Genomic DNA, 27,612 nt, shown 5'->3' on the forward strand with positions numbered 1-27,612 from the left:
CTTCCCATTCAAAGGTAATTTTAGTCTTGGGAAAAGCCAGAAGTTTCAGGGCACCAAATATGGGCTGAAGAGGGGCTGAGTCACCTGAGTGATTTGATGTTTTTGCCAAAATAACTCTGCACAAGATGTGATGGATGAATAGATATGTTATCATGATGAAGCTCCCAATTGCCACTTGCCCATAGCTGTGGCCTTCTGAATCATCTGAAAAGTTTCCATGGAGGAATATTCAAGCTTAATGCAAAATTTGATAGAGATTTGTTGCTTTGTACTCACTCCGTCATTTTAAATGTGATGTACACACAGTACATATCCTTATTCAACGGTGTCTACTGCCTCCACTAACTAGTACAGTGAAGTCATCATTGTCTATGCATGCTCATTCTAGTCCTCTCTCCTGGGCTGACAGTTTACATTGATGTTGCACAAACCATTCTTGTTACATTAACAATAGCTAGACTTTTTCTGGTCAGAAGTATTGTATATACTCTGTATTGAAAACCATGAGGTCACACCAATATTTCTAATTTTAATCTAATACCATGAATTCCACTCATTTTCTCCCTTTTTGTATCTGCAACTTTCATCTCTGAGAGCAAGACACCTGGCTCTTCTTACCCTTAGTATGCTTACCTATTTTGCCAATTCCCCTTTGAGCAACCAACCTCCCACTGTGACTGCTGCCCCATGCTCTGTGTGGATGGCCTCCCTACCTACTCAGGCCACATCTGAGCCAAATCCGTCCTCTCTGTGGATACTTTTCTCACCCTGTTGGTGCCAATCGTGAACCACCAAGTTCCTGCAACTTTCTGGACATGGATGCCTACCTCCCTCTGGCCTACCTAATAGCTTTAGGATTGAAGTGTCCAGGAATAAACAGGAAAGAAAGAGAAGGGGAAGGAGAATAGAAAGAGATGTACAAAATTAAAAACAAACTATAGCGAATTCTCTTTCACTCATTTATGTTTTGATGTGTCTTCTTTCCTCACTAGAATGTAAGCTCCATGAGATGATCCTGTGTCTGCCTTATTTATCATCACATGCCTAGCATTTATCATGTTTCCTGACACAAAGTAGGTATAAATTAAACTTTGTGAATAAATGAATAAAGAACTAACACAAGGGGAAAAAAGTCTTTCTAGCTAGTATGTTGAAAAAAGTATGTAACCTATTGTACAAGCCAAGTAATTCAAGCCTTGGCCTATGTGCCACGTCTAACACAGTGTATGGCACAGAGTAGATATTCAATAAATTCTCTTTAAGTAGATAGACCCAAGGAATTATTTGATAGATGCATTTCATCTCTTGTGTATATCAGAGTTGGGGGAGGGGGGGAACACCTGGGAACCATGGTTTTTATTTTTTTTTATTTTTTTTTTATTTTTTTTTTTTTTTTTTTTTTTTAATACCAACCTTTTTAATTTATTTATTTATTTATTTATTTATTTATTTATTTTTTTTTTTAATAATTTTATTTGGTTACTTTTCAAGTACATTTTTTTTTCCCTCTTCCCCCCCCCCGCCCGGTCTCCCCCCCTCCCTCCCATTCCCCCCCCCAAGTCCTCATCTCTGTGTCATTCATACTTGTTCCTCAAAATCCCTCCCCCTTTTTCCCCTTAAGTTCCCTTCCCTCTCCCCTCTGGTCGCTGCCCACTTGTTCTCTATTTCAGCGTCTTTATTTTTATTCTATTTGCTTATTTGTTTTATTCTTTAGCTTCCTGTCAAAGGTGAGATCATATGGTATTTGTCCTTCAATGCCTGGCCTATTTCACTCAGCATAATGCTTTCCAGTTCCATCCATGTTGTTGCAAAAGGTAGTAGCTCCTTCTTTCTCTCTGCTGCATAAAATTCCATGGTGTGTATGTACCATACAATTTTTGGATCCATTCATTTACTGATGGGCACCTAGGTTGCTTCCAACTCTTGGCTATTGTAAATTGTGCTGCTATGAACATAGTGGCATAGGTTCTTTGAAATTGATGTTTTAGGATTCTTGGGGTATAATCCTAGCAGTGGAATTGCTGGGTCAAAAGGCAGGTCAATTTTTATTTTTCTGAGAAAATTCCATACTGTTTTCCATAATGGTTGTACCAGTCTACAATCCCACCAACAGTGAACTAAGGTCCCCTTTTTCCCCACACCCTCTCCAACATTTGTTGTTTGTTGCTTTGTCTATTATAGCCATCCTGACTGGTGTAAAGTGGTATCTCATTGTGGTTTTAATTTGCATCTCTCTGATAGCTAACGATATTGAGCATCTCTTCATGTGTCTCTGGATGGAACCATGGTTTTTAAATGATGAAATGGGTTTATTAAATTTTTAAATGATAACTAGATAAACTAGATATTCAATATGAACAAAATATTTGATAAAAGTTTGTTAAACAAGTGAAGTGCAATTATTAGAGATAGTAATGGAGTTGGGCAAATTCAGGATAGTAAATCTGAGGAGGAGAAGAAATTGAATAATGTGGATGCAGGGTAAGGCTGGCTGCATGCAAATCCAGAAAGAAGAAATCTGTGGGTTCCAGTGCAGATAACACATGAACGACAAAGAGAAGATGCTGAAAGGGTCATTGAGATTACAACCTTAACAATGTGTCCTCATTTCAAGTTTAAGTGACATAATTAAAGCAAGTCGTTAGCAATTCACCAGCTTTGTTTACTTGTCACTACTCTTCCGTCTTCCTCCGTTAGTGGGAGTGCTATTCAAACTAAAATAACTCAATTACTACCCTTACCCAGGTGGAGTGTGAAAAACAGGTCCTATGAACTTTTGAAATATTTAGGTTATTGTAGATCAGTCTGAAAGATGAATTTTTCATCCACTCAACGAGTGCTGACTGTCTGTTCTGTGCAAGGTACTGTCTTGGGTGTAGGAGGTACTGTGCTGATAGGGCCAGTGGGACCTCTGCCCTCCTGGGATTCTCAGCTATTAGTGGCCAGAGTTGAGGATCACAGGGGAGGATAATGGGACAGATCACAGAGCCAAGATGTGTGCAGCAAGATGGAGACTTCAATATTTTAGAGCAATGAATTAGTCCTTCAGACCACATGGTCACTGTTTTTGCTTGAAATGCAATCACTCCACCAAATACACTTCCCTGAATCAAGCATAAATGATGTTTTTATGTCCACCTTGTTCCCTGCCCCCCACCCCCCAGCAGGACGGGTCACTGGGCAGTGGTTACAATCCACTGTGTTGGATGTGGCCCTGACCCAGACTAGTTAATTTATCTCATTTGGGGCTCCACATGTGAGGCAAAGCTACACACTGTAAAATATATATATATAAAATGCTTAAAATAATATTAAACTGATAGAGGTTGCTGGTGATTTAAATAATGGCCTTCAGACCTTCAAATGGTAAATGACTGATGTGAGGCTATGAAACCTTTCTCTGGATTTGAATCCAAAAATATTGGAAATAGCTTCCTAAAACAAAAGAGAAGAATCATCATTATTATTAGCAACATTGTGTTGATGCTGCTCTAAAACAAACACACCAACAGAACAATGTGCAGGGTCAGGGCTGGAACACAAATAACCCTAGAAGCCAAATTCAAATTTCATTTTTGTTTCTAAACTATTTCCAAGTTGGGATGTCAGGAGGAAGAAAAAAGGTCCCATGAGGCCACATGCAGAGGAAGGGCTGTAGACACAGACCGACTAACATTCCTCTTCCTGCTTTTGATTTGATTTGATTCTTTGAAAAAAACAGATACGAGCATTGCTGATATGCAGGCCAGCCGGATGCTAGCATAAGTAGGCTTTGAAATCTGCTGTAATTTCTGTCTCTCCGTGATTACATGGGCTGGGAAAAAAACAAAAACAAAAACGGAACCTGGGACGGGTGTCCCAAGTCCCATAACCACAGCCTTATTCCTGTTAATGAAGGCACTGTCCCTTGTATGTCAGCTGTAACCAACCAACTGACATTTATCTTCTACTATGTCCAGACCCTGGGCAAGGTGCTTTCTTCTAAGATAGACCTGGATGAGAGGCCAAGGAAAAGGGATATATTCAATAGGGGATATTTGGGATCACATGCTCACCTCCCAGGACTTGGTAACAGCACTTTCATAGGCCTTCTGAGTGTTTTCCTTATAGGAAATAGAAAAATTTTGCAACTCTTTTTATTCCTGTTCTTGTAAGTTTAAATGTGTTTCATGTGTCCTAATAATCATATATTTCATTTTCTACCCATCCAGACTCCTTGCTCTTCCCCATTCGGCTGGGAGAAAACTCGTAAATGTCATTGGTCACAAAACCACTCTCTATGCTCGCTAGAGTGACAAATCCGTTTTCCGATGGGTTCACAGCTATGTTGTCATAGTCACAAGACATGTCATCGGGAGTGGCTTCTCCCGAACACACTCGGAATGAAATGTTTTTCAGGTCTGGCCGGGTCTCAGCTAAATCAGCTTCACTTTGTTTTCGTATGACGTTGTAAACCTCCAGGTCTGGTCTGTGGTGAAGAGATGGCCAAATGGTGTGCTGCTCCTTTGTGCTGGGGCTGGGCTGCTCCTGATTCCTAGGAAAGAAACCAGGGCTGAGCATTTTAGACAGGTGGACTGAGAATATCCCTGAGCCTCCTGCTAGGGAGGATGAGGTCATCCTGGGCAATCACTAGCTGTACTTGTCACCTAGCTGAACTTATCATGTCAGGGCTTCAGGGTGGGGTGGGGGAAAAACATGAAATGTTGTTATGTTTAAAGTGATAGTCTGTTCACTGCTTCTAGAGCACAGAACAGAGATGCTTATCCTGGGATCCCCAGAGCTTCCAGAGGGTCCATGAATAGAACTAGGTGGGGACAAATATCATAGTAAAAAAAAGCTTTTCTCTCAGTGAAATTTAGCATGTCCTTCAATCCTAACTGTAGGCAATAAATCAGAATAGAATTAGTAATATCTTGGACTTGATTAACAATAAAAATCACACATATTTTCATATCACATCACAGTTATAACAGATAAGTATTTTACTCTCATCTCTATTTCAAAATTATAATTATACCCACCACTAAATAAAAAAGCATTAATAAAGACATACATTTATTACTGTATCACATTCATTTTTTTAGAAATATCTTGCTAAACTCTATATTAGTATGATTGTTTCCCTTGCAATCCAATGCATTTTATCTTATGCATTTAAAAATATTCTTCTGGGAAGGAGTCCATAGACTTCACCAGACTGCTACAGAGGTCTGTGGCACAAGAAAAGTGAAGTAGACTACCTGTGAAATAGACTACAGCTTCAGAGTCACAATTCCCAAATCCTGGTGACATAGATTAAGGAAGGGAAATCAAGAACCAACTGCAACTTCTGGCCAAGGTGGAGATACATTGTGCCTCCTCCCACAACCAAAAGGACAACAACAAGTTTAAAAACAAAAAATAACCAGAAATGCCAGAAAATCAAATTGTGTGAAAGTTCGACAACCAAGGAGTTAAAGAAGAAACATTCACCCAGACTGGTGGGAGGGTGGAGATGGGCAGCCAGGATGGAGAGGACTCGCAGAAAGGCAGTGGCTGCAGGACCAGTGAGGTGGTGTCTGGCAGAGTGTGTAGCCCCAGATTTGCTTGGGAATAAATTGGGAGGAACAACTGGTGAGTGAGACAGACCACGCAACCCAAGTTTCCAGTGCAAAAAAAATAAAGCCCCCAAACCTCTGACTGAAAAAACCTGTAGGGGTTATAGAAGTGGGAGAAACTCATAGCCCCACAGGAGAGTTTGCTGAAGAGACACAAAGGGTCCTAAAACATACACAAAACTACCCCTCTAGGAATCAGCACCAGAAGGGTCCAATATGCTTGTGGGTAGTAGAGGAAGTGACTGAAAGACAGCTGAGAGCTGAACAAGGGGCACTGTTCCCTCTTGGACCCCTCCCCCATATACAGCACCACAGCACATTGACCTGGGTTGCCCTGCCCTGGTGAACACCTGAGTCTCCACCATTTATTACAGAACAGGCACACAGAGACAAAAAATGGCCCAAATGAAAGAACAAATCAAAGCTCCAGAAAAAATACAACTAAGTGATGAAGAGATAGCCAACCTATCAGATGCATAGTTCAACACACTGGTAATCAGGATGCTCACAGAACTGGTTGAGTATGGTCACAAAATAGAAGAAAAAGTGAAGTCTATGAAAAGTAAAATAAAGGAAAATATATAGAAAACCAACAGTGATGGGAAGGAAATTGAGACTCAAATCAATGGTTTGGACCAAAAGGAAGAAATAAACAGTCAACCAGAATAGGATGAAGAAAGAAGAATTCAAAAAAAATTGAGGAGTTGCTTAGGAACCTCTGGAACAACTTTAAAAGTTCCAACAGCCAAATTATTAGGGTGTCAGAAGGAGAAGAAGAAGAGCAAGAAATTGAAAACTTATTAAAAAACATAATGAAGGAGGACTTCCCAGTCTGGCAAAGGAAATAGACTTTCAGGAAGTCCGGGAAGTCCAGAGAGTCCCAAAAAAGTTGGACCAAAGGAAGCACACACCAAGGCACATCATAATTACATTACCCAAGATTAAAGATAAGGAGAGAATCTTAAAAGCAGCAAGAGGAAAGGACAGAGTTACCTACAAAAGAGTCCCCATAAGACTATCAGCTGATTTCTCCAAAGAAACCTTGCAGGCAAGAAGGGGCTGGGAAGAAGTAACCCAAGTCATAAAAAGCAAGAACCTATATTCAAGGTTGCTCTATCCAGCGAAGCTTTCATTTAGAATGGAAGGGCGGATGAAGTGCTTCCCAGATAAGGTCAAGTTAAAGGAGTTCATCATCACCAAGCCCGTATTATATGAAAAAGTAAAGGGACTTATCTAAGAAAAAGATGATCAAAACTATGAACAGTAAAATGACAACAGAGTCACAACTATCATCAACTGAACCTAAAAAACAGAAACAAAAACAAACTAAGCAAACAATGAGAACAGGAACAGAATCAGAAATGGAGATCACATGGAGGGAGACAGTGAATGAGGGAAAAGGTACAGGGAATAAGAAGCATAAATGTTAGGTAATAAATAGACAGGGGGCGGTTAAGAATAGTATGGGAAATGGAGAAGCCAAAGAATTTATATGTATGACCCATGGAAATGAACTAAGGGGTAGAATGCAGGTGGGGAGGTGCAGGGTGGAGGGGAATAAAGGGGTAAAATGGGACAACTGTAATAGTACAATCAATAAAATATATTTAAAAATAAAAAATAAAAAATAAAATTCCTTGGACTATCCTAAAAAAATAAATAAATAAAAGAACCAGCTGCAGTATAAGCAGTTGTAAATGCATTTGTAATTTTTGAGCTAATTCTATTTTCAGATTTAAAGGAATCAGCTAATAAAAATGATTATAGTAAGAGCTAACATTCTTAAGTGCTTACTTTATGCCCATTCTGCATATATTAACTGCCTTAATTTTAATAATTCTATAAGGAAATTGTTATCAAATGAAGTAGGTTCTACACTGGAATTATACTAATTCATCTTAAATTGGTCATCAAAGGGTGTCAAATCTTAAACTGGATCTTAGTTTTCTCATTGTAAATGGGCCCGCCAGCCTTCTTCTGCATACTGGGAATAAAACGGGAGCGGAGAAGAGCTCTGGGCATCTCAAAACGGTGTCACAAGATCTGTAAACAGCATTGCCCTAGGCTATTAATATAGCTATTTTGCAGCAATCTACAATCGTGCGCTTAATTGAAAGAAAAGTCAAATGTGGCTATTTCATTTTGAATAAATTGATTTGGTTTCAGAAGTTTGCCAGAATGATTTGAAAAAGATGTTTTTCATGTGGGTTACTATTCATTCCTTCACTCACCCAGCAAAAATTTTTAGAGTCAGAGTATGCATTTATAAGAGCACTTCGCTGATGAGTAGTTATAGAATAACAGTTTCACCCCTTAAGTCATTAAAATAAAATTAAAGAATGGAAGATTACTCTGAATCACAACTAAGCATAAATGCTTAGTACTTGTCAATTAGTTGAGCGTGGTCAAGAATTTACTCTTCACTCTGCTGTGGTAGCTGTCTTGGAGCTGGCATAGCTTTTAATGAAGTAAACAGAGCAATGTCCAAATTGCAGAGTTCAGAAGACATAAAGATTTACATGACGAAAGTTGTACTTGCCTCCTCCTCCAGATCCAAACCCAACATACAATGGTGGTGACCACAAGGAGGAAGAGAAGGGAAACACAGGGGATTAGGATGTAGGCAACATTCCAGGCAGCTTCTGAAAAGAAAAATGCACTTTTATCAGTGATGTTTTTATATGGTTCAAAATGGGCTTAAAAATCATAATCAATGTAACCAACACAGAGAATTGCAAAAAGCATCTACTTAAAAAAAAAGTGAGCATTTTCTACCTGTTCTATTATTTTAAGTAACAGAGAAAAGAAGTTTAAATTTGGGGGCTTCCTGTAGATATCAGAAGAAAAGTTTTAACTAATTTTTTTTGTCCATACAAAAGATATTCTCTCTTCTTGTCCTTCCTCTCCCTTAATGAAGAAGAGGCTGCTTGGGCAGCACTGATGTCTCCGACTCTAACAATGAAAGTGGGAAATGGCAGTTCCCATGGTGGGGCAAGGGAGATGCTAGAAAAAGGAGGAAGCCAGAAGTTTGAGTTATTACCAGGAAAGAGCAAGTCCTATGGAGCACACGCATCAGACTGCAGAACCCTCTGTTGGGGAATTATCTTTCAAGGGACTTGGGGAGGAATCAAGGATTGGGGACTGATCCCTTTCATACCATCCAACCAGAGGCTGTTGCTTTGTTTTTCTACACAGAAACACACACTCACACACAAGCCCCAAATAAAACCTACTTTAAATATTACCATAATAACAAAAAGCAATAAAAATGGAACTCATCTCTGCATTGCACTGTGTACTTTTATAAAAATATTTTCACATATGGGTATTATCTGTCGTAGAATAACAAATTTGCCCCAGGCTCCTGGGAGGGGTGCTACATCTTTAGAATTTGTCAGGTAATAAGAGTGACTGCTGCTCATGAGCCCCTCAGACCACATCAGTTTATGCTGACAGAGATGTTTCAGGATGAAGGCTGGTGGAGAGGGAGTGAGGCCTGGAGAATAAGTTCAAGTACATAGCCAATGGTCAAATCAACTAGGCCCATGTAATGACACCTCAATAAGACTTCTGCACACCAAAGCTCAATGGTATTCTCTGGGTGGTGGACACATTGATGTGTCAGGAGCATGGTTCTACAGGGACAGGACCCAGAGCTCCTAGTCTGGGACCCCTCCAGACCTTACCTTATTTGTGTTTGTCATTTGGCTGGTTCTGATTTATACCCTTTATAATGAAATGTAGTCATAAGTACAGCATTTTCTTGTGTTCTTTGAGTCCTTCTACCAAATTAATGAACCTGAGGGGGTTGTGGGCACCCCCCACATTTAGAGCCAGTTGGTTAGAAGTGCAGTTGCCCTGGGGACCCAGGGACTTGTGGCTGATGTCTGAAGAGAGGGCTGACTTGATAGGGTCTGAGCCCTTAACCTGTAGGGTTCGTGCCAGTGGGGTGGCTAGTGTCAGAACTGAACTGTGGTATTGCAACCTCCTGTTTTATTTTATGGACAGTTTCTCAGGCAGGTGAAAAAACTATTATTACTTCCATTATATAAATGATTAAGTTGAAGCACAGAGATGTTAAGCGGTTCTTAAAAGTTGTTTAGTGACAAAAACCTAGCTCTCCCTCCTAAAACTCAAGGTTGAAAGTCCACTATCGCCCATTTCCTTTTATCTTTTATGATTTAAGTTTTAAAATGTTTTTGCCCATTTCCTCTATTTGTTTCACAAATGAATATTAAACATGGATGTTACGCATTATGGTCTGGGTCTGTCTGCTCTTATTTCTCTACATCCATTTCTCAGTCTCTGCCCCAAGGCTCTACCTTCATGCAGATAATCTCCCCAATTGTCTTAAGGTACCTCCATTTGCATACTTCATGATGAAATCTAACATTTAATGCAGTTTTGCAGAGTCACACATGCCCTGTCTAGTTCCATTGTTAAGTTGCTGTGGAGAGAAGAAAGCAGGAAATGTAACTGTGGGTAGTTTGTGGTCAGAAGAGTCCCATTATCAATTTTTCCCAGGAGAGTTTTCTTTATACCTTTGTTTTCTCTTAAGGTTTCTTCGGCATCTTCTTTCTCTGTATCTTCTGGAAGTATGGGTGTGGCTGGCTCTGTTCTTTCACCTGGAGACAGATACAAGGACTTGAGAACCCGGAGAAAGGAAGGCATCATGATACAGATATTCTTTGAGGTCCTACCAGGTTCAAGGTGGGGTGTCAAAAGGCAGTAGCAATTTGACCAGTGCCATTTATAAACATAGAAAAGCAAAGGGTGGAATCTGCTGGCATAGAGGCTTATTTGTCTTCACCTTTCTGGTGAGACTCATGTACTGGATCATGTCCTGAAACAACCAGCAGGTGGCTGGCATGAAGGCACATGCAGTGCCCAGGTGCCTTATAAGGGGGAGAGTCCCTGAGTCATTTCTAGGACCATCGATGCTCAGTTTGGCTCACTCGTTTAATTAGATCGAGTTATTCCTTTCATATTGTCAATAATGACAAGTAACATTTCGAACTGCAAGTATTTCTTTTCAGCTTTGAGGGAAATAGACAATGCTAGAGAGTGAGATTAACGAACTATTATGTCTGTATGTGGTACATACCTGTATGTTTAAATGTTCTGTAATCTTTCTTTGGTAATGTTGAATAATCTGGTCTAAAGATCTCAAGGTTCTAACCCTATAAAGAAGGGCTGGGAAATAGCCCCAATTAACCCAAATCCCAAAGACAGGCTTACCTCCTGGCCCCATAGGAGGAGCCGTTAGTTCCTCTGTAGCAAAAATAAACAAAAATAGGAATTAAATTTCCATGCCATCTGAATGAAATTGACCAGGGTATAGATTCCATTTTATTTGCTCATTTGATGGCAGGAATGGAGTTAGTACATCAAAAGAATCACTCGTGCACAAAGACAAGCTTTCCCCCAACTTTGCTTGGGTACTGTTTTCTTTTTTAAAAAGTATTTTGAAATTTTTGAATATGAAAATTTCCAAATATACACAAAAATAGAAAGGCTGGTAATAATGAACCTTTATGTACCATCACTCAGCTGCAACTCTTATCAACATATGGCTACTCTAGTTTCAGCAATAATCCCTATTCCTTCCCTACTATACTCAAGCTGGAGTTATTTTAAAGCAATCCAAAAGACTTTGACAATTCCTTTCTGGATGTTTTAGAAAGCAACAAACACTGATCACAAGCTGTGGAAGTAGTTGGGGGGCTAAGTAGACCCCTGGCCAGCCCCTTGGTGAAGACTGGTGATCTAGAGCCCTGAGTCATTTAAAATATCTCAGAGAGCCCCGGAAAGTCAGGTTGTACAGTTAACCTGTAACCATGTTTTCACTTCTGGCTGGGAGTGTGCCAGCCTCTTGTATTGGCAGTTGCTCTCTCATGCTAATCAGATGCTCTGCGACTCATAGGGATGAGGTCCTTACTGGAAAGATTTTAGAATTCACAGTCCTAAGGCCAGGATGTCAAAGCTATTCAGAGAGAACACTTTTAATCTTCTCACAAGTTCATGAATTTGTAGAGGTGATGCAAATCCATTCATTTAATAAATGTATATAGTGCATGTTATAGGACAGAAACATCATCATGTTCTAAGTGGTTTCTAAAAGCAAACACAATTTATCCTGATAACAGCCTTTTGAGGTATGTGCTGTTATTACTCTGATTTTGTACATAAGCAAACTGGGAGATTAGCTGACCAAAGATACTCCAGTGAATGCATGAGTGAGTGGAATAACAAATCAATGTTTCTTTCACTCTGTCTCTCTCAGGTCAATAAATAAAAATTAAAATAAATTCAAATGAAAATTAAAATCACAAAAAAAACAAACTCTGTGCTAGGTAATGGAGATAAAATAGCAAATGAGAAGTGGTCCCATCCCTCTCAGGCTCTTACACTCTACAGTTTTGTCATAAAATATGGAAATATAGAACAATATTAATATTGATTTTGTGATATTACATTACAATACTAAGTATATTCAATAACATGATATGATCTATTCATTGTCCTGTCCTTCCGTGGTTCAGTGCACTGTGTAAACCTGCAGTAATCAGCATATTAACGCAGCATTTCCTTCAGTCCTGCAGTGCATCTGCAATGCATTGCCTCTGATGACTTGTCTCTGATTTTTACTTAATCTGCCTGTGCTGCTTGCATATGACAGAAGTAATCAAGTGTTCAGATCTGGTTAGCATGCCACCTACTCACTCTACGTGGCAATGGGGTCAAATCTGGTATTAGATGTTATTCAGCCAGTCCTTCGACACCCTAGCATAATGGATGGCACACCATCCTGTTTGAACCACAATGGATGACCCTGATTGATCAAGTTCAGGGGTTAACTGGTCAAACATGTAGATTTCCAGACCTCACCAACCATGTGGTGAAGGGGACAAACTGGCAAATAAGCAGTGACAGTACTGTGTGTGTGAGGTGCCACAATTCTCAGAGGAGGAGCACCTAATTTAGTTTTGAGGGTCCCTGGAAGGTTACCCAGAGGCAATGTTTTTAAATTTCTTATTTTGAAGTAACTTCAGATTTATGAAAATTAGCAAAATAGTACAAAGAATTCCCATATAACCTCCACCCAAATATTATTGTATTTCATTTATTGAATTATTCTCTTTAATATCTCTTGCTGTCATTGCCCTGAAAGATGACCCACTAAGATGGCCTCTGTCTTTGCAATCACCCTGCTTACAGCAACTCTGTATGGTGGGGAGGGCTAGGTCTCTGGAGCATAGCAGTCACTTGAGGGGATGGGAAGAAAGAAACCTTTTAGCATCAAAAACTGCAGCAAAAGCATAGTCAATTCAAACAATTGAAAAATGATAGAATTATTTAGTAACCAACTAGATGTAACCAGTCATTGTACTCCTGTCAGGAAAGGATGCAGAATTGGAACCAAGCAGTTGGCTTCATGGAGGGGAGAAACATCAGGGACAGAACAAAAATCATGTCAAGTTTAGATCCAAGTCAGTTATAGTGGAGGAGTTTGGGAAACTCCAGCAGAATGTGACTACATTATCATAGACTCTATATTCTTAACAGATCTAGAAGTAAGTGCCAGTTGAACTTGCAAGGTTTATATAAAGGGTGGCCTGGGAGTTTCAGTTCATCAATGTGTCTGCTCTTTGCATAATGCCAGTGAAATAGGTGTATTTTATTATCTACTGCCTTTGGTCATTATTTGGTTTCCTTAAAGTTCCGGCAAATAATCTCACAGGACTCTTAGAAGACTTGTAGGTACAATGGCCAGTTTCCTTTCATATTTTTTCTTTATTCCAAGATCCTACAGCCAACATCACATGTGGGAAGAGTAAGGATTCATAACTGTCCATCTAGGGCTTTTTATTTCCTGAAGTTCTCACAATTCTTGGTTTATTATCCATAAATTAGACCCTTTCTTTTCTTCATCCCTTCTCTTAGCATCTGATGCTCCTCGCCTTTGCTGGAACTACTCCTCAATGAGGAAGGGTCATTACATGTCCCTTTACAAGAATTCCCAGTGTTTAACATTGCTGGCATTGGCAACAAGCTTTCTCAGAGACCACATAGCAAATGCTTGGAACTAGCAGATGCTTATGAAATGAGACAGGAAATTGAGATTCAGCCACAGAACTTGGGAGAGGATTCATTACCATTGGAATATTTGCAAATGAAATTGTTCTTCACGTTGCATCGGTCATCATTCCACTGGAACATGTAGGGGCCTCCGATGCCGGTGGGTGCTGATGGCTGATGGTACATGACCACACAGACCTCACTGCCACAGGAAGGCTCATCCACATACCAGTTCCTGTAGGAAAGGGGTCCACAGTAGAGACAACGGCAAAAGGATACCACAAAACCTCAAAGCCTGTGTTTTCCAATCAAATTCCATGATGGGAAAACACAGAGCCATGAACTTAAGAGTCTGCTTCCGAAGAAGATAGAGAGGGAGGAATTGAAGTACTGCCAGTAAGAATAGTTGCATGCTTTCTGCTATGGACAGCACGGTCAATCATCTGACGTTTGCCATAACTTCTTTGCAGGGAGGGAGGAATACATTACCTTATGATGTCTGCAAAGTAATTATTAGAAAAGGCAGCTGGCAGCGCCAGTCTGGACAATCTTATTTCTTTCTTGCTTTTTGATAACTGGGTTTGTTTTTCTTTGTTTAGAAATCAGATGCATTGAGAAGAGGCATGACTTATCCAGACCTTGCCCTGCTCTCATCTCCTTGTACTTTTTAATTGAATATAAGCACCTTCCTAGCCCTGGAAGACTTTCCAAAATGTAGAGGCTGTCAAAACAGGCAAGGGAGAGGGGACAAGAAAGAGCAAGAGGCCCATGTAGCATTTTTCAGTGATTTCCACTTCATCAGGCCCCTCTGTCAGCTTCCACTACTCATTTTCTCTTCCTTGTCTCCCTAACTCCTGGATGAGGTGCATTAGCAGCCTTAGCTCCACTATACAGTGGTAGTTGGAATTACATGGTACTGCCACCCAACTGAATATGTGCGTGCCAGGCTGTAGATTCCATGGAAAGTCTAAGTGCTGTGAGCATACACCCCATGCATTAAGCCATGGCTGGGCTCTAGTCTGCCTAGTAAGCCACCTGAGCTGTTTGCTTCCAGGATTCAGACCTTGCCCTGATGCTCAGATTGTTAGCTGGGCCCTGCTGCTCTGCCTACTCTTGTCAGAGATCCTCCTTAGGAGATAGCTAAGAGACAAGTCTCCTCATAGCACCCCACTATGGCTCTGCTGGAGTGCTAAGGTGCCACCCACCAAACCCCTGTACCCATAGGGTTTTATATGCCTGGATATCATCTGACCTTGCAACATTGCTTAGACACTCTGCCTGGACAGCCGGCGGCCCTGTCTGGGGCTGGGCCCTGCACCTCATTAGTTACTTCCAGGCCATTCTGCAGCTCCACTGGGGGCTTCCTACACTTACTGGCCTCTTCTCCCCCCTGGCCTTATGACTTTAGGTTATTTCATTTCACAGATGATAGAATAGATGGAATATTATACCTGCTACCTGGTTTCTGGTCTTGAGCCAGTTTTCAAGCTCGGAACTCACTGATAGAAGGGAGAGGCTAGATTCCAAGGACCCTGCAATACCATGGCAGGTGCATGTGGTAATAATTTTCCCTGTTCTCCCAAACAAACCTATGGCCATTTACTCAAGTAACCATATACTTGGAAAAGAGGAATACCCAAGTATTATAAAAACTGTTAGACACAAGGTACAAAGTGACACTGATACCCAAAAACCTCAGTGTTATCAAGGCTACCCATTAGAGTGGGAACATACTGAGGCCAGGGATCAAGTGGAATCCTGGACCAGGGCCAGCTATCTCATGGTGGGACTCATCCAGTGGTTATCCTCCAGTCCCCAAGTACACAAATTGAAAGTCCACAGGGTAAGAGCTATAATAGTGGAGAAGGTCAAGTGGAAGTCTCTGAATCTGCATTCTTCTCCACCCTCTTCAAGATAATAAACAGAAACAATCTCTTATCCAGGGGAAGATGACAGAAAGTAGTACCCTCCCTAAAGACCTAGGGAATGCAACAATGGTCTTCCCCCATCATATCTCTGTTTGAACCACTAGTCTGGCTCCTGGAAAAAAAAAGTCAGATCCCAGAGGATAATACTGAAGTGGTGTAAACTGAACCAAGAAGAAGCCTCAATTGCTGCTGCTATGCCTTATGTGGTATCTTTGCTACAGCACATTAACATGACCTTGGTACCTAGTATGTAGATTTGGTGAACATATCCTTTTCCATCTTTATCAAGAAAAGAATCAGAAACAGTTTGCATTTATTTGGAATGGACCATAATACACATTTATAGTCTTCCCTCAAGCCTATACTAATTTTCCTGCCCTCTGTCCTAATATGGTGTGAGGAGACCCAGATTGCCTAGATATCTTGCAGAAAATCATACTGGTCCACTATATAGCTGGCATTGTGCCAATTGAACCAGATGAGCAAGAAGCAGCTAGTATATCGGAGGCCTTCTTAGTGAAATTTGTGTGCTCCAAGGGTTGGAGATAAACCTTATGAAGATTCAGGGACCTGCTACTTCATGAAAATGTGTAGGTGCCTTTCAAATTAAAGGATTTCATGCAGTAATTTAAAGCACCTTACAATAACTCCAAGGAGGAAGCATGGCACCTGGTAGGCCTCTTTGGCTTCTAGAGGTAGCATATTCCACTCCTGGGAATATGCCTCTGTCCCTTATATCAGCTGACACAAAGGCTGCTGGCTTTGAATGGGCAGAAAAGGACTCTGAAGCAGGTGTAGGCTGTGTAGTGCAAACGGACTTGCTACTTGGGCCATAGGATCAAGTAGACCATATTATCAGAGTCATCAGTAGGGGGAGAAATAATGCCATATAGAATTTGTGACAAGCCCCAGTGGGAGAATCACAGTAAAGACCCCTAGGATTCTGTAGCAAGACCATGTCATCTCTAGCTGAGAAAGAATCACGTGGCTTGCGACTATGCAAGGAGCACCAGACTATTCAGTTTAACTTGCCCATCATGAGTGAGGCATTGTCAGACATGCACAGTCACAGGTTGGCAGGCCTGGAACAAAACCACTATGAGATGGAAGAGGTATACACAGAAAGAAAGGGCATTGTGTGAGTAGGACCAAAGTGAAGGTAGAGCAGGCTTTCATGACATCTACCATTCTCGTGCCTCTTCCTTTGCTGATACCCACAGCTGTATAAGGGATCCCTCATGACTAGCTGAGAGAAGCAGCCCAAGCCTGGTTTGTGGAGAGGTCATCCAAGTAAGGGAGTATAGCACCAAATGGACAACAGCTGCACTCCAGCCCCACTCAGAGGTGGTCTTGAAAAATTAAGTGTTAAGGTGACATCCTCCCAATGTCCAGAGCTTACTTGGCAGTTATTGGAAGTTAGAATATAAAAGGACTCAGGGGTAGAGTGGAGAGCTTGGCCAGCTGATCAGGAGAAAAAGAACCTTTAGGAGAAAGGGTGAAAGATTGGGGACAAGGAGCTACTGGATAGAGTGATGTGAAAAGACATTATGAGAATAGGCAGAGTATGAGACTCTGTCATGTGTTGAAGTCTGCCAGAAAGCTTCTAGATGGAAGGAGCCCTAAACAATGAGGGGGACAACATGACTCAGCCAGTTGATGTCAGCCAGCCTGTGAGCAGCTGCCCCAAGTGCTGGCACCATAGATACCAGAGCAGCCATAGTGGCAGGGATGGAAGCTATGCCTGGGCTCAACAGCACTAGTCCCCACTCTCCAAGGGTGATCTAGCAGCTGGCAAAAATTTGGCCTCCAGCAATAGAGACCAATGCTAAGTCCCTGAAAGATTATCAGCTCTAGGAGATCAGCCTGGCACTTGGTAGAGAGTTGATGACATTGAACTTCTTCCAGTGATTCACTTTGACAGGAATCGACGTACAATCTGGATATGGGTTTGCCTTTCCTGCCTCAGGGCCTTAGTCAGCATCACTACCAAAAGCTTACACAGTATTCGATCTGCCAACACAGGATCCTGTGCAACATCTCATTAGACCAAGGGACCCACCTTCCAGCAAAGGAGGAGAAGGAGGAGGCACCTGGCCATGGGTTTATTAGTCCTATTGTATGTTGTGCACTATCCTGAAGCTGCCAGCCTGACAGAGAGAGGGAAGAGTTGTTGAAAACACAGCTGAAGCACTAGCTTAGCGGCAATACTTTGTACGAACAGGGCATCATCCTCCAAGATGCAGTGTATACTTTGAATGAATGACCTTAGTATCACCCTGTGTCTCCAAGGGTAAGAATATATGGGTTTGCAAGAATATGGGTGGAAGCAGGAATAGTCCCAATTACTGTCACTTGGAATATTTGTACTTCCTATCTCTGCAATGCTGGGCTGTATGAGTTTAAAGGTCCTCATACCCAAAGGGTACCCATTACAAGATATAGCAAGAGCCTTATTGAACTACGAGCTATGGCTGTCACTTGGGCACTCGGGGATCCTTATGCCCAGGCACCAGCAGGCAAGAAGAGGACTCATTAACTTGACAGATGGTGACTGACCCTAATCATGGGAAGAACATCTGCTGTTACACACGTGGGCAGAGAGATAAGTTTGGCACCCAGGTTACATACTTGGGTATCTGTCGGTACTTATGTGCCAATTTTGATGGTAAATGGAAAAGCGATTGCACCGAGGAGTGCAAGGTGACTAGGGCCTCCCTCTCCCTCAGCAGAGGGCAAGGGGAATTGGAACTGATAGTAGAGGAGGGAGAGGAGTAAGGTTCCTTGTGGCCCTGGGACCAGCTGCAGCAGAGGGGAGTGCAGATCATCTTACTAACCTTCCTTTTTAAAGTTTCTCCCAGGAGGAAATGCCCATGAGAATCCCAAAAGAAGAACCCCTGGAACTCAGAGGAAGATGGGGATGTGATCGGCATGATGGGTACAATAGATGCTGACATACTGTCTTAAATGTAATAGGTAAAGAAGATATATTTCAACCTCATTCTTTTGATTGGTAATGAGGAGTTTAAACTGCATTTCCATATGATTGTTTACCAGTCGGATTTTGTATTTCCTGAAATGTTTGCTTAGGTTCTTTTCCTCTATCTTTTGGGATTTTATTAACTTATGTAAACTTTTAATGTTTTGACTTAAATTCATAAAAAGATACTCTGTTAAATTTGTTACAACATTTTCCCAGTCTCGTGTCTGCCTTTTAATCTCATATTTTTGATGTTTGTCCATGCTACTGCATTTCCTGGGGTGGGGAAGGCGATGGCAATGCCATGGTGCCAGGGTCAGGTGTGAAATGAGTGAGTCCTGATGCTGCGGGTTTGGGAGGGTTCTACAAACTGCAGCCTTCCTCAAGTCCTCTCTTGGCCAATCAGTAGAATCAGATCTTGGCTCTGATTTTTTGCGCATCATTCTGATTCCCTGTGGTCTGGAGCCCCACAGATCTTTAATCTCTCAGTGGAGTTCTAGTCCGAAAAGCCAGATAGCCAGAACCATTGATGTGAAGCATTGTATGCCACTGAAACAACCCTTTTGGGTTGCACCCTGCTGAACGGAGCTCAGTGGATATGAGTTGGGCCCAGGTCAAGGCTGCTGCACCACCTTTACCACACTGCTCTGGTCAGTGCTGATCTGGTGCAGCTGTCTCTTCAGGGCTGTTGCCAGGGTCAGCCTTCTCCTCTCCCTCATGGTGACCTGGCACCATGGCATCTGCCTCCTTTTTTAGTTATGTCAAGTGTGTTAGCTGCTGTGGGTTCCACACACTTACCTGAAAGTTGATATGCTGCCATCGGTCCAAGTGTAAAGGTCCTGGCAGGCTGTGCTGTTGCTTTGTTTCTCTTCCCGCCTCCTGAGCCCAATCCAGAAGTCACCATCAGATGCCAGGAGGTTTTCGATGAACTTTTCTATCAGTCTCTGTTCACCTTCAGACTCGATGCTGACTAGCTGGCCACCATCCCTCCAGCAGGCTGCTCTAGCTTCCTCAAAGTTCAGTCTTCGAGAAGCATCATGGAAGTACATGACTTTATAACAAGGTCTCTGTGTTCCTCCCTTGCAGATGGACTGCCCTACAGAAAAAAGAAGCCAGCCTATTTCAGGGCTCCCCACGTGCACCACGGCATGTGGATGAAGCCATCCCTAGGGCAGGAATTCTGATTCCTCACCAGTGGACTGTCGTAATGTCAGTTTGGGTTCTCAGAGTGAATTAATACCCCTTCCAGCATGGAGACGCAGTCAGTTAAACTATATTGTGTAGGAGCTCCATGTTTTGTTTGTTCTATTACAGATTCTTGAACAACAGACATTTTTTACTATCCTTTAAAAGAGGGGTAGATGGCCCTGGCTGGTGTGGCTCTGTTGATTGGAGTGTCCTCTTGTAAACTAAAAGGTTGTGGGTTTGATTCCTGGTCAGGACACATGCCTGGGTGATGGGTTCCGTCACCAGTTGGGGCATGGATGAGCGGCAATTGATCAATGTTTCTCACATGGGTATTTCTCCCCCCTCTCTCTCCTGCCTTTCCCCTTTCTCTAATTAAAACAAAGAACCAAAAAAAAAAAAAAAGAGAGGTGGATGAAAATTTGATTTCACTTAAAAGCACAAAAATTACTTTCATGCAATTATGAAATGTCAGGGGAGAGTGTGGCTGTGAATGAGGTGTCTCTGTTTGGTGCTTCCTCAGGTAAGAGAGGCATTCTAAATTGGGCATGGGCTTTTCTACCTTGGAGCCCTCTGCCTAGTAGCAGGACTGATATAAGCAGAAGCTACATGATATAAGCAGTGTGTGATATAAGCAGAAACTCCGAGCATCAGACCCATGCTGTGTTCTGCTGCTGATCTTTCCTAAAGACGGCTAAGGATCACTGAACTCCCACTACATGCCATGAACTGTGCTAAGGTTCTTTACATTTACACGCATTATTTATCTCATTGAATTTTCATAGCAAGCCCCTGATGTAGATATTATTTATGCTCCACTTCACAGATGAAAAACCTGAGGCTTAGAGAAATTAAGTAGTTTGGCTAAGGTTAGGTAGCTATCAGCAGCACTGCCCAAGTCAGAGCCCAGATCTCATTACAAAGTCATGCCAGTAGCCAGTGAGCCACACTGCCCACTCCCTGCTCCACCTTAGGTGCAGGTTGCACTGGGAGCCCAAGGAATGTGTTTCACCTGACTGACACATGAAGGGCAGAAGATCATGTTAGACAAATAGATGGGAACCTACTGAGGAGCAAATAACAAATTGTTCACCATTGCACACCCCCCTGACTTGTGCCTGAGTGCCTGAAGCCTTGCTCTACCTGGGACATTTGCCTCATCATTCCCTTGTTAAATCAACTTGTATTGTGTGCACAGTGTGTGCCTAGCATGGTGGTGAGTGCAGGAAATATGGAAACAAATGCCAGTTCTCAGCCCACAGGAGCAGACAGTATTTGTTTCTGGATGCAGATGTACAAAGTGAAAACCAAATTTCAACAAGGGGAATACCTTGCAGCAGAGAGCCAGACTGTGGGCTGCGGGTGTGAATTGCTGTCATAAAGCAAGAAATAAAAGATTTTGGTTTGGGAACCTCCCAGCCAGCCCTCACGAAATGTTCTCATGTTTCTAACTTGTCCTGCAGCTGTGCAGGGAGCCAGATAGCATCAATTGTTCTCGATACTGTCTAGAATACAGTGCGAATGGGAACACAGCACCTACGGATAGTCCAGAAATCTCCTGTGATTTCTTATTTTCTATTTTCCCTTTCATTGCTTTGGTAAAAAAAAAAAAATTCTCAGTAACAAGTTATAAGAGTTCTGAATCTTCTTCTTTTCTGTGTCACTCTGCTATTGCTAAATAAACTCTAACAGAACTGTCCTGCTAGACATATAGGAGGCAGGCCTCAGACACAGGACATTTTCATTAAAGGGCTATTCTAGAGAAATTGGCACTCCTGGGCAGAGAGGCTGGGCTCCTGTCTGGGGAGAAGGAGACGTCTATATGGCTCCCAACAGCCAACAGAGCACAAATGCAGGGGCCCCAGGACTCCCCAGCCTGCAAAACATAAGTGTGAGTTGAATTTCCTGGTAGTCCCCACTGAACACTGTTGGATTATCAAGGGAAAATGTAACACCTTAAAGGCATTTCCTGTGTGGTCCAGCCTGGCCACGCATCCTCAACTGGGAGTCCAGAGGGAGAGCTGGAGCTGGAAGGAGGTCCAGGGGCACATCTGGTTGCCTCCAGGAAGGGTCTCGCTCTTCTTATTTGCAGGAAGGGGGAGGGCAGGAGGACTTCTGTCCCCCATGAAAAAAAAAAAAAGCAGAACCCAAGCAGCCCCATTCAGCTACACTTCCCCCACCCACCCCATCCTGAAACCATCTTTAGATTTTTTCAGTCCGCCGCGCAAGCACGATAACGGAGTGCAGGTTTTCATTCTCCTCCGTCCCTTTTAGCCAGTCTGTCGCCTGCGAGGCCGACCTGAGAAAGAAGGGAGCACGGACCTTCTACCCCGACATGCAGACTCAATGGAAGACGCGGAAAGCCAAAGCACTGGACCTCCTCTGAGGTCCAAGTTCGGGGCTGCAGATGCCACAGGAGGAAGGAAGCAGAGAGAGTTATTCTCTGAGTCGGGCGGGGCATGTCCCGTGCAAACTAGGCTTCTTTCCGGATCTCTGAGCGCTTTTATTTCAAGTGCTGGATTCAGCGATCCCTCGTCTCTCCCCCCCCCCCCCCCCCCCCCCCCCCAAAGACCAAGAATAACAGGCACTGCGGATCCAGAATCCCTATTGTACCCGCCGTTTCTGGGGTCAGAAGACGTCCGCAGGGGTCAGGACGAGGGAGTCGGTGAGCCCTGCCTGCGCGAGGGTCCCGGGCTCTGCTGCGCCATGGCTCAAGGGAAGGGGTGCCTACTAGGGCAGCTTCGCTCACTGTCCACCTACCCTACGTCCCCCGAATTCCCGTGACCCCGGGGCGGGAATGGACTTCGAGCTACCCGGGATAGGCAGGGAATCCTCGCGGGTCTCAGCCACAGGGGGATTGCTCCCCTAGACACAGGGTGTGCCGAAGGGCTGGGTCCACCAGTAGGGTTGGGGCGCCACCCCTCACCACCCCCACCCCGCGGCGGGCCAAAGAGGCACCTCAGCCCTGAGGACAGTAGAGGCTGGCGATCAGTGGGTGCGGCAGCCTGGCCCTCCAGGGAACCAGAGTCCACCCCAGCGTACTCACCACTTAGCAGGCTACCCATCGCCCCTCGGAGCCCCGCCAGCAGCTCGGCCAGCAACACGGCCTGCAGTGCCGCTCTCAGCTGCATGGCCTGGCTCTAGTGCACCCTCCGACACCCGGGTGCTACAGCGGTGCAGCGGGTGGACTTTCAGCAGCGTGCAGAACTGCCAACGCGACAGCAGCATCTCCGGAGGACCCACGGACCGACACCCGGACCAGGCCGGGAGGGCGCAGAGCCAGCCAGGCTCCCTTCCGCCCCCTGGGACGTCACTGCAGGGAGGGCAGCCCCTCTGGCTGGCCCGCCCCCATTGCCTGCTCCCTGGAGCCAGGCACCAGACACCCGGCCCTCCGGAGCGGAGCGAGTAGAGGCGGGGAGGGAGCTTCCCAAGGAGATCCTGCGTTTGCTTAGGGCTCAGGGCTTGGGGAAAATCCTAGTCTGGTTTTTCTGAAATCTAATGATGAGAGCACTGTGGCTAAAAACTGAACCACAACTCGCCCCAACTTCTGAGGACATAGTCGAGGCTCTGCGGAATGGGCCAATTGGAGGCAAGGCACTCAGACCTTCCTAAGGCGGGGTAGAGTTCGAGCGCAGGCTGTCAGGGCTGCTCCTGAGAAAGGAGCGCTAGATGCAGAGAAGAGATGCTGAGGGAGATGGTGTGCCGCAGGCCAGGCGCATTATAGGACGGCGTGGATGGCATCCAGAGAAGGAGGCCAAGTGGAGGTCTGGCTGAGAGGAGAGCAGCTCCACCAGAGGCCAAAGGGCGCCTCTAAATGCATCAAGGAAATAACATTGTACTGCTTTTGCAGGGCACGTGTTGGGATGTGGGGCTGAGTTTTCAGCCCTGGACTTGTGACACAGTGACATCAGTTCCTCTAGAAAAGCATTCCTCAACAATCTAGCCTTCATTATGTCCTCCTCCTTCTGAACTCCCACAGCAGTTGTGTTTTACATTTGCTTCTTATAGTTAGCAAAATGTTCTCAAATATATTCAGGCAATAATAGCATGAGCCTCCTGCCCCAAAACTAAGGTACTAAGTGACAGAAGGTGGGTCTGATTTCCTTGCTTCCCCCCTCTCTGAAGCCTAACAGAAGCTCCATCTGGGCTACTGACTTCTGGGTCTGGGTTTCAGCTTGAGCCACTGTAATTCTAGACGAACAGGCTTGGATGCAGGTGGCGGTGGTGGTGGCAGCGGCTGTGGGCCTGTTGCAGTTCCAGCTGTTAACAGGGGGAAGCTCTGCTACAGAAGAAAATAGGAGCATCAGCAGGAGCTAATGGCAAGTTCAATTACAGCCAGTCTTTATGTCCGAATCAGAACCTCTCACATCGAACGTACATTCTAGAAATTCCTGATTATCCAAACAATCAAAGGGAGAGCTGCTATGGTGAAAACCGGCCCTCGAGTTGGCATCTGATAGTTTCCAGTCCTGCTTTTCTTCACTTAATGTCCGTGTGGCCTTCAAGATTTTTATTTTTATTTTTGCCTAAGTTTCGATTAAATCTTGGCAACACTAAAAGTTACCCTAAGTTTTGTGAAGGGTTGGTAAGGCAAATAGATATTCAAGTGTGCAGATAGCTGGTCACTTAGTGTCAGTTGCAAAAGATTTATTTCCAATATTACAACATCTATTACAACTTAGAGAAGCTGTAACCCTCATCCAATTAATTAAATTGTGCCCTGAGTTTTCCCTTTAATACCCTGGCCCTTGTCCAGATAGACTTTGTTAAGGTATATGGTCAACCTAATCCACTAGATTACAATAACAACCCCAATTCTTCACATATCCTGTATCTATAACCTTTACTATGTGACTTTGAAGTTCCTCTTACCAAAGGAGCACAGTATGTTTCCCTACCTCTTGTCTTTGTGTTTGACCATGTGACTAGTTGGCCAATAGAATGAACCAGAAGATTCTGAGCCCACACTGGAAAAGGCCTCACATGTTTTTATTTGTTCTCTTGCTTCTCTGCCACTCTCTGAAAGGTACATAGCTTAGATGTCCCACTGGTTCATGTTTATCCCAAAGAAGATACAAGGAGCAGAGCTGCCCCAATCAACAAATGCATAGTGAAAACCAGCCCTGCCCCATGTGCTGTAGCCCAAAGCACAGCTGTCTCTCCAAGTCTAGATCAGCCACCCCCCCACTGACCTACAGATGTGTGATTAAGAATACGTGTTGTTTTAGGTCACTTTGTCACTCAGTATTATTGCAGTATACCTAACCATTACGCCCGGTAATGCAAACAAGTGTTATTGGGGGAAGGCTGATTGCCAAGAAAGCTAACAAAGTAGAATTTTCCTTGGTTTAATTATCTTGGTCCAGATAATTAAACCAAGATAATCCTTAGTTTGACCAGCTCAAACCCAATCTAAGAGACTAATATGTTCACACATTAAGAAATACAATTATCAGGTAAACTGATGTTTGCATTTAATGTTGAGCACATTGAAAAAAGATTTCTCTGTGAGCATGGAATCAGAGCAAAGAGAATTAGTTATATGATTTGAAAGTTTGGGCTTTGATAGCCTGCTATGTCCGTCTTCTTTATAGATATTTATCTGGCAGACAAAACACATCATCCTGATAGGGTGCCTTTTATTCTTAATAGTGCTGAGATGAGATTCTCATTTTATAACTCTCTAATCTTCCTTTTTTCAGATGTCTCCTTTCTGTTCAAAACATTTTTCTTCAAATAGTGTGGCAAAAACTACTAGTTCCCACTACTATCATTCTCTAATTCTTTTTGTGTTAGAATCCTGAATTTTAACTAGGCAGACCCACCCCCATTTAAAGCCCATTTCCTGGCCTCCCCTGCAGTTTGGTGTGTCCCTGTGATTAAGTTATGTTGTACTGTGGAGTAGGAGTTGCATCTAATGGAGGTTATATCTAGGAGTTTCAGGTGGAGGCCACGTGAACAGTGATCATAAATAGAGCTGTGAGCACTGGAGCAGAGTGTACAGTTCTGAGCAAGAATGCCAGCTGGACAACGCAGATGGGATAGATGCTTAACCTTCTCTTTTCCAATATACACCAAAGGGAGGGAGGGAGGGAGGCACCAGGTTGTACATGTGTGTGACATAGGAACGCTAAAGCAGCTCTTCACAGAACTAGAAACAATTCATTTCTGACTTCAGACATGTTCCAGAAACTTAAGAAAATAAATTTTGGAAAACAAATTTTTTCTTTAATAGAAAGAAGACTTTATAGAACTGCCCCTTCATTCTTATTTCCTTATTATTTTTACTGGTTGTCTACACGTTGGGATGCATAAAGTCCTGCTTCTTGTTTATCCAATATTCATAATACAGATCAAGTCTAGCAATTCTGAAAATAACAAATGAAAATAAGGTAAGTAGGAGTTTGAGACTGTGAAAGATGAGAGATAGTACCGTGTGCTGTCAAATACAGTAGTTCCCAACAAGTAACATAGATAAAGTATTCAATAACTGGTAAGGTTCCTAGAAGTCTGAATACTTAACTTTTATTTCTCTGCCTATTTTAACTGATGACCCCAATGAACCTGATGTAAAGGCAGGTTGTTTCAAAAGTGAAGATCAAAGTAAGCCATCCACTGCCGTGTGTCCATCAAATTAGTTCAAGGCTTTGACTTCTTCTTGTTCTTTATTTGACTCTGGAATCAGTTTCCTGTTGGCAGTAACATGAATCAGTTCCAAAACACAGAACTCTGTAGTTGTGAACTCAAAGTAGCAGGAAATCAGCTTTTAAAAGTTTCCCCAATAAAGATTTGCCACTTTAGATTCTGACTATGCATTAGATTTTGCAACCAAGTATAAACCTATGTGCAAAAGACGTGGTTATTCTACTGTACAGTGTGACTTGAAGGGCGTGGGAGAAGAACTCCTAACCCTTAATGTGTTTTGCTCACCCAAGAGTCAAACTTGGGAAATTTCATCACTGGTGATTGATTTCTTTGGATTGCCCATTGTTTCTTCTAGTCAGCCCTCTTTACAACACAAATATTCCTGGGGTGGATAATAAACACATTGCTACTCAAATCTTACTTTGTACATACTTTCTAGTTCTTTCTGACAGAAGGGGACTTGGATTATCTTAAGGTCTGTTGGAGAAGGGACACCAGGGGTGTATCTGTGTGCCTGTGGGGGTTTGGGCAGATGGGAAAGAATGGAGGGAGGAAAAAGAGGGCAATAATATTTTACAATGTGTCTAAAATAATTCAAAATTTAAAAAATCTAGTTAGTTTATATACTAACATTCTGTATAAAATACCACTTTCTAAATTAACTAATATCCCATATTTTAAAATGAATTTTTTTCATTACAAATATTTTCTGAATCTCTACATGCAGGCAGTGTGCTAGGCACTTTGAGTGACCCCATTTCTCATGGAGCTCACAGTACCATCATAGACAAATTAGAGATATGTGACAAGTTAAATAACAACTCAAGAGATAATAAGAGTAGAATAATTATAAAATATGAGCCCAAAGTAGTGCTTGGTCAATTGCCAAAAGTTGATAATAGTATGAGAAGCTCAGAGGAAGAGGATATCACAGTGAAATGGGATGAAAACCAAGGACAGAGGAGGGAGAATTAGCAAGCAGATACACAAAAGAAATTAAGAATTTCATTAATCATCAAGGGAGTTATCTGTTCAAGCTGTGAAATAATGTTTTACTCTTAGATAGACCCACATGGATAGTAGCAGAAATGTTCTGATCAGTCCTGCAAAAATATGCCCAGAAATCAAAGGCCCCCAGAGATACCTGTGGATGATATGCAAATAGCAGTCTTCATGCATTATTTGAATCAGATATAAGTGA

General features: G+C 42.9%; 2 protein-coding genes across 5 annotated transcripts in view; both read right to left on the minus strand.

The window, feature by feature from the left end:
• Window positions 1–2,304: 2,304 nt before the first annotated feature.
• On the minus strand, window positions 2,305–23,071 carry LAYN (layilin). Of its 2 annotated transcripts, XM_037152365.2 has the most exons (6): window positions 22,813–23,071; window positions 19,380–19,677; window positions 13,754–13,911; window positions 10,139–10,222; window positions 8,137–8,239; window positions 2,305–4,534 (listed from the first exon to the last, which is right to left on the minus strand). In XM_037152365.2, the coding sequence occupies exons 1-6, from the start codon at window positions 22,895–22,897 to the stop codon at window positions 4,177–4,179; spliced, it is 1,086 nt and encodes a 361-aa protein (XP_037008260.2). In that variant the 5' UTR covers window positions 22,898–23,071; the 3' UTR covers window positions 2,305–4,176. The 2 variants fall into 2 exon arrangements, with proteins under 2 accessions (XP_037008260.2, XP_037008264.2); XM_037152369.2 differs by lacking the exons at window positions 13,754–13,911; window positions 22,813–23,071 and having other exon boundaries at window positions 19,380–19,586.
• Window positions 23,072–26,279: 3,208 nt separating this feature from the next.
• Window positions 26,280–27,612, minus strand: part of HOATZ (HOATZ cilia and flagella associated protein) — a 37,917-nt gene continuing 36,584 nt past the window's right edge. For 2 of the 3 annotated variants that reach the window (XM_053670474.1, XM_053670473.1), the window contains exon 6: window positions 26,280–26,455. In XM_053670474.1, the coding sequence (XP_053526449.1) occupies window positions 26,401–26,455 (55 nt within the window). In that variant the 3' untranslated portion in view covers window positions 26,280–26,400. Of the gene's footprint in view, window positions 26,496–27,612 lie in introns of all 3 variants that reach the window. The other variant, XM_053670475.1, reaches the window with a different exon arrangement.

This window comes from Artibeus jamaicensis, unplaced genomic scaffold (assembly GCF_021234435.1).
Source record: "Artibeus jamaicensis isolate MK-2021 breed Jamaican fruit bat unplaced genomic scaffold, CSHL_Jam_final contig_585, whole genome shotgun sequence".
In the NCBI taxonomy this organism is placed as follows: Eukaryota; Metazoa; Chordata; class Mammalia; order Chiroptera; family Phyllostomidae; genus Artibeus; species Artibeus jamaicensis.

Bases quoted from the DNA above. Each gene is read 5' to 3' on its own strand.
- LAYN (XM_037152365.2), bottom strand. From the start codon at position 22,897: ATGCAGCTGAGAGCGGCACTGCAGGCCGTGTTGCTGGCCGAGCTGCTG. The intron at 13,912-19,379 runs GTAAGTGTGTGG...CCTTTCCTACAG, and splicing joins GGCAGCATATCAACTTTCAG to GAACTGGTATGTGGATGAGC. The intron at 10,223-13,753 runs GTAATGAATCCT...ATCTGTCTCCAG, and splicing joins CATTTGCAAATATTCCAATG to GTGAAAGAACAGAGCCAGCC.